The sequence below is a fragment of the Acanthaster planci genome, linkage group LG13 (genome assembly GCF_054643075.1).
Source record: "Acanthaster planci isolate LZ-2023a linkage group LG13, COTS_SCS, whole genome shotgun sequence".
Classification (NCBI taxonomy): domain Eukaryota; kingdom Metazoa; phylum Echinodermata; class Asteroidea; order Valvatida; family Acanthasteridae; genus Acanthaster; species Acanthaster planci.
This window is the reverse complement of record NC_141789.1, coordinates 11,807,288-11,821,093: the sequence shown is the minus strand read 5'-3', so window position 1 is coordinate 11,821,093 and position 13,806 is coordinate 11,807,288. Positions and strand designations below refer to the sequence as shown.

At 43.4% G+C, this 13,806-nt stretch overlaps 1 protein-coding gene across 1 annotated transcript; it reads left to right on the top strand.

Moving 5' to 3' along the window:
- The first annotated feature begins 3,664 nt into the window (after positions 1-3,664).
- c2orf42 (chromosome 2 open reading frame 42) lies at positions 3,665-13,787 on the top strand. Its single transcript, XM_022242011.2, has 7 exons — positions 3,665-3,786; positions 7,390-8,246; positions 8,692-8,805; positions 9,461-9,673; positions 10,704-10,912; positions 11,656-11,815; positions 12,483-13,787. The coding sequence occupies exons 2-7, from the start codon at positions 7,400-7,402 to the stop codon at positions 12,674-12,676; spliced, it is 1,737 nt and encodes a 578-aa protein (XP_022097703.2). The 5' UTR covers positions 3,665-3,786; positions 7,390-7,399; the 3' UTR covers positions 12,677-13,787.
- The last annotated feature ends 19 nt before the right edge of the window (positions 13,788-13,806 follow it).

Here is a 13,806-nt window from a genome sequence, read left to right as displayed (position 1 = left end):
AGCAAAATGTCATTACGATCGAATGTTCCATTTTAACTTTGGGGGAGAGATCACTGGTCTACAATCTCACAAAGAGAAATACGTGCCCAAACAATTACATAATAGGAGTCTTTACGGTCAAACACACAAATGCATTTTTCTTTACATTTTGAAAACAATCTCTCATTTTATCTCAGCAGTCCTGTACCCTTCACCAAGCGGTGTTTTACACCCTACACAGGGTTGCATATATGCACTATGTAAGCGAAGCAATGTGGAGGGGTGTGAACAGCAGTCAAGTCCACCTGCTTTTAGTTGCGCCGCCGGATGTTCTCACCGCATATAGAAATATAGGCGCGCGTTTGTGATGAAGATTGACGTGGAGCGAGCTAAGTACGCGTACAGAATTTATTCTTTAATGTACACAAAATACATTGATTTCCATTATAATGGAGATAAATCATTGATCTCCATTATTTAGACAATGAGATCAATGCACAGATATCAGAAGATGATAATGCATGGTCTTTGCGTACACGTAGAACGCATGCAAGAAAAGCACTTGGAAAACTTACTACCATATGCCGCTTAGGGGTGCACTTCAACTCGGGGCGGATACTTGCACAGGCTCGTTTGAGATCGATCCACAATTTTTCCCAATCAACACAACAACAGCATCATCGGGTGCAGGCCTACACTTTTAATATCTGTTTATAATTTGCTCTTTTGAATTTGCATATAATTAGTCTCATGAAATTCCACCACCCGAAGATGCTAGATGCTGTCACTGAAATTAATTATCAGTCTTGCACTAATTTATTTGCCGTGCACAAGTTGTACACAAGAACAATTTGTGCATTTGTGAAACGTGCAAATTTCGATCTGTACGGTACCTTATATGCAAAGTTCGTTAATGTCATGATATCTGTAATATAATGTACTGCAATGTTAATCATACTCATAAGATGTCCTTGCACACAATGTAAGTGTCATCAATGAAGCCGGTGTGTTACTTCTCCTCTTTACCACTTCGCCCATTTGCCACTCCGCCCATTTGCCACTTTGCTCACGCCGCGCGCCCCTTCGCCGACATAAGTACGCCCAAGTTCACAAGCAAATGGGCCTATGATCAACTGACACATCTCTGCATCTTTTAAATAGATTTATCCTATGTTATAATTCGTATCCAATAAAAAATACCAAGACTCAGACACAACAAATGCATTTTTAAAAGCATGGTTTCTCTTACAACGCTCCGAAGTTTCGCAACAGAGCTAGAGTGTACCCAAACCCGACGACTCCAGTTCAATGAACTAACTCACTGAAATATTTCTGAAATGAGTTGCTGATCCTTTTATGTCGAATTCGAAATGTACTTTATATTGTTGCAGGAGTCGCTCAGGCTTCCAGCTTTTTCATGCAGTTCTTTCAGCTTTGCATCGACTTCACATCAAAGAAAACCTTGAAGTTCTGAGAATTCACTAAATTTTAGTATTCCTATTTGATCTTTTATCTCTTTTTCTGGCATTCAGGATGAATTCTGGAGGGATTGGCAGTTGATTTTCTGTATCTTCCCTTTTCAATTTTGACAAAAGAGGCCGTCCATAAAGTACCCCCTCCCCTGTACGCATGGCGTACGCAGTGGCTCCACCAACCCCCTCCCCTGGCCCTGTACGCATACGTATTTCACATATCTTTGACTTATGATGGAACCTTGCTTAAGCATCATAAATGTCACAGTACATTGTACATCTACCGTAGCACTGTTATTCGCACGTCGATTCCAAATTCTGAAATAAATGACCAGAGTAATAACAGTTTTTTTATATCGGTATTTCTCTATGAACTGTCCTGGAAAATATTTACTTTGCTGGCAACTTTAAAAAGATGTTTTTGAATAAAAACAAAAAATAACGGCGTCTTTTTTTTCTCTCTTTTGCACGCGTAGAGGGCACCTGTTTGTTTCTGGAAGACGCTACCGGTCGGCGTAATTTTTTTTCCCTAGGAAGGTTAGGGGTATAAAATGGGTGTATCGTAACCGTTGTGCATGCGTTTTTCGCCTACGAAGATTGGGGGCAATTATCATAAATGGGGTATACAAACTTTTAAGTAAGGACACACCAAAATTGCTCTTCTGGCCGACTTGCATGGTAGCTCTGTTAGAAGAGCGTTATACGTAGAACAATTAAGAGTTTGAGTCAACACGTAGTAATTTTTTCTTGGTGGGGAATTAGTTGGTTGGAGGATGTTTTGAAAATAGGAAAGTAAAGCCGGACATTTACCTTTAGCACTTAAGTTTCTAAGTGTCCACTAAATTGATCAAGCCTGCAGTTAACCACGCCCATACATGTATGTGATAATTACCCTTTACCTTCCTAGGAAAAAAATTACGCTGCCGGTCTTTGTGTCACAGGAAATGTGCGGTTTACTCATAATGGGCGTAGGCGCAGGAAGATAAAATGGTGGGGTGGACAGTGGAGGATGCACAAAAGCTTATCCTGGCATTTGTTTGAGAAAGTGTCTTGATTTGATGAAGATTCATTAAAGGCAGATTTTCGATTTGCATGCGGTCCGCACTGGCCTGAACCCCTTCCCCCTCAGTACGCCCCCCCCCCTCGTGCGTACGTACTTTATGGACGGCCTCAAAGCTGTGGGCGAACAAGTGGCGCGTGGGCAATGGGAAAAGTGGCAATTGGGCCAAGTGGTAAATGGGCAAAGTGGTTGTGGCGAAGTTGTGTATTGTAAGCAAAGTGGTAATGGGCGAAATGACTGCAACACAATAAAACCAAGTTCACGAGTAGCGTGAATCACCGGGTTCGGAAAGTTAAAACGTTAAGTCTAAACACAGGAGGCAATGTCGTCTTACACATATCCGAGTGGTTAACTCTAAACTCTACGTGTATTGCACGTTTGTTTTTCAGGAAGGAAACAAAAGCACCTAGGGAGAACCCCGAAGCGCCCCCCCCCCGGGTTTGCGCCACTGTAGTAAGTCACTGGTTCATGCGGCAAAGCCGACTGGACGCGTTGTGAGATATTTTGCATGATGTACATGTATATTTTTTTATTTAACACCTCTGGGTAAAACGCTGTTCTCTGATTGATAGATCATTGATCACAAGGCACTGTCGAATTATCCGTCAACTCAACTTGAGGCGCAGCCGCGGCCGCACGCGCACCGCAGCAGCAATGGAACGTTCCATTTTGCATCATCGCATGTAGCTCTCCACATACTTAAATAAATGATCCAGGGTTGTTAATTCAGTACCAGTTCAGGTTATACGGGGGTTCCCCAGGATTCATCCATGCGTCATTTAAAAAGAAAGAAAGAAAAAAAAAGAATTTGAAAGAAATGAAAGGGAGCCATCCGATGCAAAGAGTGAAAAATTTAACATCCATTTGCTGACAAGTCGAACTCGAATGGAACATTCACGCGATCAGAATGAGGGAAATGTTTTCCTAAGTTGCACAGTGACATTATTTGCATCAATGCCCTTGTGTATAATTATTCACTTGTATGGTCATATTGCAGCAATTTAAGGTCAATTTTTATTTGCACAGGATTTTTTGTACACCTTGCAAACTTCTAGTGGATACCCAATTGAAATTGACATCAGAAAGTCAAGGTAGCATGTGATTAAAATTGGCCAATCAAATGCTGCGTTTTTACCGCTGTCGTCGCGCTATTTCTTACCAACATGGCGGCGAATGGGTAACAAGATTTTAGAAACAGCGACCGAATATGTAATATTTTTCATTTAAGTTGCGACTGTTTAATCACATTTCCATTCAGAGGTATTAGTCAAAAAGGTAGGATTGTTGTTTCAGTATTGTATTCTTTCCAGCGTTTGTTGAGAGTCAAGATTTGCCTTCGTGAACCCTTCGCCTGAACGTGCTGGAGTTTACTATGTTTACGTTGCCGTAGTACAGCTCAGGCCTGCTACTTACATGTAATACATGTACTACGCTAAGTTAAATGCTGTGCTGATCCAAACTAAGTAATTGTCCGAACATTGCGAAAATTGGGCGTGATCGGCATTTTGGGGCCTCATCTCAAATTCCGCTTGGATTATTTTGCAGTAGGCCTAGGCCTGTGCATGATGTAGGCCCTAATGCATATGGCCAAACATGCCAAACAGAAAAGATGGAGAGAATTACATACACATGATACACTGCTTGACACCCTGTGCACAAATCCTGAGACTGGTCTGAAAAACTCCAAGTGTTTTCTGAGTAAACAACTTGTGTTTTCAGGTGTTGGTCACTTCGCCCTGTTTCCACTTTGCCCCATCCCCACTTTGTCCCACCGATTATCGTTCATTCTGTTCTTTAGTAATAGAGACATAGGCCTAAATGCAACAAATAATAACATCAAAGTTTTAGTTATCAAGTAACCATTGGGGAATCCATTTTGCAAGGGCCAAAACAATGCTTATGATTTCCCGACTGACCCTATTTTTTCGGCGAGACTCTAAAAATATTTATTGGCAACTTTTAAAAACAAATTCAATAAATCCAAAAATGACAAATTAATAAATGCTGTTTTTTTCTGTCTTAAAAAATACCTCAGAACAACCTTTTTCTCATTAAATTTTCCCAGTTACATTTGCAACATGTAAAAAACAATTTCTGTTAATTTCCCGAGTTCTCTTCGTGTTTCGTGCTGGTTCCCACCTTGCTGCACAAATGCAAAAGAATGAGTGGCAACCAGTCTAATCATCCCACGGGTATCGTACATGTATATGACCTCACGCATCACAAAAAAAATTGTTGTTGTAAGATTTCTTCAAGTTAATTCACAGAACTTAGTATCTTGTCTGTGTATTTTCTGTGTTCATGAGTTTATTTTAGGTTATTTTGCTCTTTGAAGCGAGCATGTTTCCACAAAATTTCCTGCTGCGGTGCTCAAGATTATCCGCACCGGGGCACCTGTCTAGATGCATCGAAAATTACCAGAACAATGTGTACCGAATTGTTTATGGCTTTGAGATAAACTCGAAGAGGATGAGAAATAAACCCAATGCTAGTCCAACCATATTTATTAATTCACCATTGACAACGAAGTCGACATTAATTTCGTGAATGCTGTAGTGTTTTCTAGAAATATGCATAACTCCATGCCGTTTGTGGAACTCCTCTCTCAACCATGTTTTGAAGAAGCTTGTGATTGTAACACCCTTGAGCATGGACGGGGCAAAGTGGAAGTGGGGTGTAGTGGGGATGGGGCGAAGTGGAGATGGGGCAAAGTGGTTAGGGGTGATGTACAGTGACTGGAAAGTGTTTTTTCCCTCCTAAATAGAACTTTTCTGAACATGTTTTTGATTTCTTACAGTTGATTGGTCACTGTAGGGAATAATTCCTGGCATTTGTATATGGAACTTTTCCCGGAAAGGTTTAGAGTTCCATATAACTTAATATTTGGGCTACTGAAGTTACATAGGTGAACTCTAGTAGTCACTACTAACGTTAGTCATGTTAGGTGTTCAAGCACTTTGTAAGCTACTTCCTTTGTGTGTTTGTCACAGGCGTGAAGAGTTCTGGTCTCCTGAAAACGAGCTCTTCATGCCTGTGATAAACACACCAAGGAAACTAGCTTACCTTTTTACAAAGCGCTTGTATGACCACTGCTTGAGTACTGTCGTGCAGTATGCGACCCTCATCAACAAAACACAGGCCTAGTGTACTTGAAAAGGTCCAAAGATGAACCGCCGATTTGTCTTAAAGAATGATTGCTGCTCATCAAGTGTCTCTGCAATGCTCAGTGAGCTAGGTTTGGAATCTTTAACAGACAGATGCACCAGAGCTCAACTATGCACCATCTATAAGTATAAGGAACTTTATGGTATAATCCGTTGTAATATTTCCTATTTGCAAAATCATCCTTCCATTCCACTTATAAACAAGGCAGACACATTAAATCTTCAAGAGATCCAGGCAACAAGAACGGAAAGAGTTCCATATACAGACAAAAGTTGGTGCCCCCGTGCACAAACCTATGAGACTTGTCTGAAAAAAAAAAATTTTCTAAGTAAATGTTTTGGAATTTTCCTTGCTAAATTTCATATTTTGGGACATGTTATTACTATCTTATGGCTATTGTACATGTAACATTTTAAGAGAAAATTAGAGTTGTCAGCATGTGGAACTCTTTCCATAACAACAACTACCCTCACTCACCAGCTCACTACATCCATGGACAGTCCCCAGATGGAATCTCCTTCTTGACAACTCCTTCAAAAAATAACCCATATTGAATTTCTTCAAAACTCATTTAGATAAGAGAAATACATGTACAAGCCAACTCTCTATCTAAGCGTATTTCAAAATGTAATACCAACTTATACCTTGATAACATTACCAGCACGTGATAGTCCCACCATAGCCCCATTCATATACTAGAAAAAAGCTGACAGGTTATAGATACTCTGTGTGACTATGGAGCAGTTGTTGTTTACACGGGTCGTAATGCTATGCTTTTTTTAATTGAGCTTTTGCGGTAAATGATCCTATGTAAAGTCCGCTTTTTCAATCAGATGTTCTGTGAGAACAACCTTGAGGTACCTGTAGCTCTTGAAAATGGTTGTACAATAGTTTCAGGCCATGAGCCCAAATATTTTGTGAAAAATCTGACATTTTTACTCACCAGTCTCTCATTTCCACCCAACGATAATCACACTGTTTGTGTAAATCACATTGCACATGCATATGGCCAATGGCCAAGCTTGCTCGGTGTTCTATATGTTGGTTCAACCAATTTTGAAAGGAGTGCGGTTGATGAATTGGGAAGAGTCATGCACTGTAGATTGGCTCTGTTATGTTGGTAGTAAAAATATTATTAGGATGCTTCTGGACACCTGACTTAAGTGTAATTTCAAGGCGGATTCTTTGGTGTAGTAAGTTTTGGGGGAACTGCAGTGTTGCATTTGAGTCTATCACAAGTCCAGTAACAAGTCCCCTCACAAGGCCGGTTACAAGTCCCCTCACAAGGCCGGTTACAAGTCCCCTCACAAGGCCGGTTACAAGTCCCCTCACAAGGCCGGTTACAAGTCCCCTCACAAGGCCGGTTACAAGTCCCCTCACAAGGCCGGTTACAAGTAACAGGGATAGCAATGACAAGAGAATATTTTTGTCACAGTTCATTTGAATAGCTTTTGAATTGGCTTAAGATTGAATGACTAGTGATGGACTTCCAGGGACTTGTGATGGACTCAAATATGACACAGGGGAACGTGCACTAATACAGTTTAAGAGAATATGCAATCACCTCCTGTACGACAGCTCAATTCCTGCCATGACTGCCATTTTCTTGGAAGCAGGTGATCTGTTTCAACCAGTTTTTGTGTAGAAAAGTTCATGACCTGAAAGAACATAATGTATGTTCCGATGTTTTGGTTTCATTTAATGTCCATGTAGGTTTCTGACCATGGCTCTGGCAGACAAGGACAAGACAAATGTCAAAACGAAAGAGTTGCTGAAGGACCTTGGCAAACCAACGCTGCGTGGCGTGAAAAAATGCCCCAACTGTGGTTTCTACAATGGCATCCGGGGCCTGAGCTGCAAGAACAAGGCATGCAACATGGTCCTGCGGGGGGCAGGCAGGAAAAAGGGACACAGCGCCGACGCGGTGAAGATCATCACAGGCTCCACTGTCCAGGTGTTTTCGGTCAGACTCAGGGACCGGGGGCCCGATTACCGGGGCTTCGTGGAGCTGCCCCTCCACCCGTTGATGGACCTGCAGGGTCAGGTGTTGCAGGGGGCCCGCTGCTACGTGGACCTCTGTCAGAAGCCCACTGACGCCACGGCCACTGCTGCTACTGCCACCCCAGCTGGCGCTGAAGTCCTGAACTGCAACCACATCCGGCTGGCCCTGGAAAGCGAGACGGAAGCCGTGCCGCTGACCCTCAAAAACTCGGTCCTGAACGGGTTGCCCGTGTCCAATGAGATCAAGCAGGCCATCTGGCTGCTGGCCACCGAGACCACGGGCCCCTTGGTCCAGCGGGTCAGCAAGAATGTCATGGTGGTTAAGTGCAAGGCTCAGCCCAAGAACCTGCTGGGATTCCTCCACTTCTCTTTCTCAGAGAGCCAGCGCAAGAACGGCACCATAGAGCACAAGTTCCAATGCTCCTGCCGACACTTTCGGAATTTCAGGGCTTCGCCGGGAGAAGAACTTCAGCGGCGCTGTGTGCACTTCTATGCCTGCATTTGTGCATTTGCAAGTGATGATGCTCTAGCCAAAGAATTTGAGTTCTTCATCAATCTGGACTCTGTGGGTAAGATGATGAACTTTCCAGCTGTCACAACTCTCACCGATGGTGACAAATTCCTTCCACTTCTCTCTCTACAGTATCTAGCAATCGTTTGACTGATTTTCACTGTTAGGACAACTTTGTGCAGAATGCATCTTTGCCTAGGAAAGTTAAGATCATCTTTTCATGTTATTTTTTAGCTCGAGTCATTCTAATACATTTAGTTCGTTAATTTGTGTTAAATTGCTGTCCATGATTTTCTGTATTTTAAGAAGATTGAGAAAATTATAGCGAGACCACTTTGCTTGACATGAGCCTGATGTCTCAATTTGGTTTGAGTGACAAGGATGCCCCATTGACTTCTGGACAGTGCTTGAACAAGCCACAGCAAATGCCCTTGAAATAAGGCGTTATTGTACTTGTGAGTTCGGTAAGGGCCAATGTTAATTATTATTCATGTTTTCTACAGTATCGACGACCACTATGGCTGTGATCAGTGAGCCAGTACAGCTTGATCAGGTGATCACGGAAGAGAACAACCCAAATCTCTTGGTCAAAATACAGCGGAAGGACGACATGTTAGGTGAGGGACTGCAGATGTGCATGGAAAGTTACTTTTTGCCTGTACAGTTTTTGTGAGTTCAAGAGAAACTCTGCATTGGACATGGAAAATTGGAACCAAAAGAAAGTTTTGTGTGGCTGCCATCTTGGTATGCACAAAGGAGATTTCATTGTGGAACAAAAGAACTACCACGCAAAGCCTCTATAATCAACAAGCCTCTTTTATCAACCTTGGCTTTCCAACAGCAGAGAAAAGTATTCTCAGCCAAAGTAGGCTCAGGCTGACGGCAGGCATCAAATTGAGTTTTCAGACTGTAGCCCAGTTGTCAGGGTGTGAGAGAAAATGACTATTAAACTTTATAAAGATGCTGACCGACAATGTCTCGTGTAACCTTGGCTGTTTTGGCAGTGCAGGACTTACCCTTGATACGGAGTGATTTTGACAATGCAGTATTCCATTTGCAAAGACCCCAAATGGAGTGAATTAGAGGGTGCCGTGAGCCAATACTTGGTAGTCCTTGCGATGTGTAATGTCTCATTACTGTAATAATGTCTGTGCTAGAGAATTTTTTTTTATTGTGGGGGAAGAAGTAAATAGAGAAGTGTGAAAATCTTCTAATCACCCAAAGCCACCTGTCCTTCTCTCTGACACCCATTGACGTGCACAACTCTTGCAGCTCAGGCCAGCAGTGCCCTCCTCACCCTCCAAGAGAGCGCTGCCTCGCCCGCCAAGAAGCAGGCCACCAAGCGGAACCAGCCGACCCCCGCGACCACCCCCAACAAGGCGCTGCCCCAGCCCCAAGACGGGGAGAATGTCTCCGTCAGCTTCGTCAAGTGGCTGGCCAGCGTGACGGAGCGCATCAACCAGACCATGCACTACCAGTTTGACGGTGAGTCGGGTCTCAGTTAGGACCATTTTTTAGGACCACAATTGATTACTAGAGTGCTAACTCATTCCCCGTAGTGAGATTATGAAACAAGATGGAACGAATTCAAATAATGTACTCTAAATGCATTGCGCAAATAACGTATGTGTTCATATCATTAGGATGACAAATTAACCCCTTCGCTCCGGGAGGCGGCTAGACACACCGTAAAAATTGAGATCCTCAGCCCGCTTTTCAGCTATTATTCTCGACCCACGCTTGAGCAAACACGGTGAAAGAAGGCAGACCCTGGCTCTTGTGTATATGGTAATTGGTCTTTGTGCGTAGCCCAGAAATGAAAAGACCGAATTTGCATCATAATCACCAGCTTCACAATAGTCCCCACTTTGAAAAGAGGCAACGGGAATGTGGAAGGGTGAGTAGAGCCGCATGCCACCGAACAATCAGCCTCTTCACCGTATAATTCAAAGCGTGCAGAACACGCAGGGCCACAAACCAAGAATTTGCGCTTTGGCAGGTGGCCTTTGTGGCCCAGCGAGGCTGGAATTCTTGGAGTCCGCTTTCGGGAAGAAATTCCCGTCGTCAAGGGGTTAAACAGCCTCAACAAAATTCATATGCACAAGCATTTGCATTGCTTAAATGGAGGAAAAATAATATGTCCAGTTTTGATTATGTGTTTAGGCTTTTGGCATATTGGTTTTGGCGACACATTATAACATGCACAGATGCAGAAATGCAAATAGCCGTACAAATGTCGTCGACTTTTCCCTTGGTTTGTGCACAAACACGGATGAGGCTTCACTTAATATAACTATGTGAATGAAACTCCCCTGGATGTGCAAATTGGATTTCTATTTGGCGAATCTCAAGAAAAAGAAAAGCTCACAGGAAGGGATACAGGATTGTAATTGTCTGCATTTTGTGGCTCGCTTATCAACTGTTCCGAGCGTCTCCTTATAAATCTCACCGCCTCGTGCTCTGTTTACATGGCTTTTTCCCACCCACCTCCCTCTCTCCTCCCTTTCTCTCACAGGTCATCCCGAGCCACTGGTGTTCCATGTGCCCCAGGTCTTCTTCGACCTCCTGCAGCAGCGCATCGCCTTTGGCGGCAAGAAGAAGCGACTGCCCAACGCAACGACGGCGTTCATCCGCAAGGACGCCCTCCCGCTCGGAACCTTCTCCAAGTACATGTGGCACCTGACCAACATTTTACAAGTCAAGCAGATATTTGACACAGAAGAGGTATTGCTCCGTCAAGTGTAGACGAAATTTCTTCGAAACGCTTATCCGAAACCCAACCCTGACCTTGAAAATGCATCCCTCAAAATGTCCAGCAGCTTCTGAAAAACAGAAAAGCACGTCCATGTCGCGTCATACAAAACTTGGCTGTAATATGGAATTGTTTTAGCTAGCTGATCAGTTGATAGATAGACATTCTATTCTTGAATACATTTATATAACAGTTGCAGAGCGTGGGCATATTGCAAACTTAAGCTTTTCGTTAGATTGAGCACAAGAGGAGCTAACAGTGGAATGTAAAATGACTGTGCCAGTTGACCTCAAGCCTATTCTTTGTATCAAAGAGGTTTGTAGTGAAGATATTTTATATTTGGCACTTCGGAATGCCAGAGTATTTCCGGTACAGCACACGGTGTGAACATAATCATAATGCCAGTGCTGTGCAGTCACAGAATCGTGCATGCTAAGCATGGGCCGTGCTGAGCACGACCAATAATTGTACGAATGTATACTCGTCCCTTGTGCGATTGGCACCCGGCTAAAATGGCCCCACCAGAGTCTCTCTTCTCTGTCAGAGAGGGGGCACTTCTACACAGAACAGAGACTGCAACCTTGTGATTTTGACCATTACGTTTCCCGGAGAGTTTCACTGAATCGACCTAACAGAGAAAGAGTTCAAAGATGCGTAGCAACTAGGCTATCTTGAATAAGTGACCTCCATCTGCTTCCTCCATTCTTCCGTCTAGGTGCCTCTGGAGGTGACCAGGAGCTTTGTGGAGAACAGCAACGGGACATTTTCCCTGAATCCTTCCCCAGCCCGGCTGGAGCAGGACCCCTCCACATACCGGAAGATCAACGGCCAGGTCCCCATCAAACCATTTGAGCTCAAGACGTACCTCAAAGTGGGTGAGTAGATTCAAACGGACAGCGAAGCAGCCAACTGACTCGGAACTGGTTTTATTTGTCTGTTTTGTTTGATATTTCCTACTTGGACATCCACACGCACGTTCCCTTGCCCTGGATTCAAGAAATGATATTTTTGAGATGCATTTGTGTCTCAGTTTTCTCGTCTTACCCCAGTGTTTGATAGAAGTTCCTTTTGCACCTTTGTCCATAACTTCCTCTTTTTCATTCAAATCTGCGAAAATCCGCAGCTCAAATGTCTCTAGCCTGACTTCCACCTCCCATCATTTGTCCACGTTTCTCTGTTTTGGTCGTTACAGGAAAGTGAATCACGCGAGCATTAAACTTGTTTACCAATCCTGTTAGATGCCAGATGGTTCAAATTTAAAAGGCTCATTTGGCTGTTGCTCTCCTTTGTGCCTTGTGCATGAACAGGAGAAGACAAGGTTGTTTAAAACACAGCAACTGTGTGACAGCAGCATGTGAACACAATATACAGAGCGATATAGAGCGTGCGCTATCTCATTTAGTAGAATGCCTGGTCTTGGCATGGCACCATACACATTGAAACGTGACCTACAAGGCCCTCTCCTCTTTGACGGTGGAGGTGCGCTTATGTTCTGACCAGTGTGTTTGAAATTTGCCGTTTGATTGATTGACTTCCCGACAGGCCACACCACCCCCGACATGACGGAGCCCACGCCCTTCATCATCGAGTGGATCCCAGACATTCTGCCCATCACGCACATTGGCGAGCTGCGCATCAAGTTTGAGTACGGCCACCAACGCAACGGACACGTGGAGAAGCGGCCGCCGGGGATGAAAACTAGCATGGGCCAGCAGACGACCATCACTATACTGTGAGGGGAAAGCCAGTCACCGGCAGGGCTCGCGTGTGTCCATCAAGCAACTGAATGGGCTGGATGAAAGACTTGCATCTAAAGTCAATGCTAGATGTGTTCCGCTTTGCAAACATGTAGGTGCGTGCCGACAAGAGGGCACAGCGTTAACTCTGGAATCCTGTTTTGGACACACCTGTTGCATACGATCATTGGCTTGTGCCCGTGTCATATTCTCCACTTATTACACCCTGTTGTTAGGTGTGCCCATTGGTGACAGTGAGCCACTTTTCTGCTCTGTTAGTTAGTGCGGTAAAACTTTTCTTCTCTCTCTCTCTCTAAATTTGTCCAGGGGCGCTCATTTCTTCCGACACTTAAGAATGTACTCAGAAAGTGTTACATTGTGGATGTGGGCTCGGACCTTTTGACACATTTTGTCAATGAAGACTCAAGTTCTACTGCCCTCTTTCAAAATCTTTATTTTTGGCAAATCAGTCATGTCTCAAATCCCAAACTGTAGTGTACATTAGATAGTAAGCCACATCTGTGAACAATCACGTCTTCTCTCCTTTCACGCTTCTACTGAACAAATAGTGAACCCGAGTTTCCGGCAAGGCTGTCAGTAATTATACAGTGCCCTTCGAGTGGACCAACAGTTGCTTTGGCATTTGGTGTATTTAATGAAATTGAAATTCTCGATGTAACAAGGGGATTGCTCTTCAGGCCAGAGAACTGTCTTTCCTGGAAACAGCACACGGATGCCTAGAATAGTTCCATTTGTACTCTGTCTTTTTACCTGGTGTAAAATTATCAAGAAAGGGAATTTGTAAATTGCAAGGTTACAAAATTCTCAAATTTTGTTTTAAAAATACAAAGGGTAGAAAGTATTAAGTTTTTGAACGTTCGTGAATTCTATATTCAGCCCGTCACGGAAACTATGTACATAGTAACTTATAGTGTGCTTCATTGGCCAGTGAACTGTACATGTGAATTATTACTTTGTGAATAATGTACAGAAAAGTAGCATATTATTGTTTCCTGTGTACATACTGAAAGGAGAGGTCTGGAACAAGCTTGAAGTTGGAAAGACGGTCAATGTTATAATAAAATTTGGGTTTTGTTTTCTTGTCAAAGGATTAGACTTCTGTCAGCTTG

What these genes read in the sequence shown, in the direction of transcription:
- c2orf42 (XM_022242011.2), top strand. Translation starts at nt 7,400, where the DNA reads ATGGCTCTGGCAGACAAGGACAAGACAAATGTCAAAACGAAAGAGTTG. An exon ending in CATGCACTACCAGTTTGACG is followed by an intron (nt 9,674 to 10,703) that starts GTGAGTCGGGTC and finishes TTTCTCTCACAG; the next exon opens with GTCATCCCGAGCCACTGGTG. An exon ending in AGATATTTGACACAGAAGAG is followed by an intron (nt 10,913 to 11,655) that starts GTATTGCTCCGT and finishes TCTTCCGTCTAG; the next exon opens with GTGCCTCTGGAGGTGACCAG.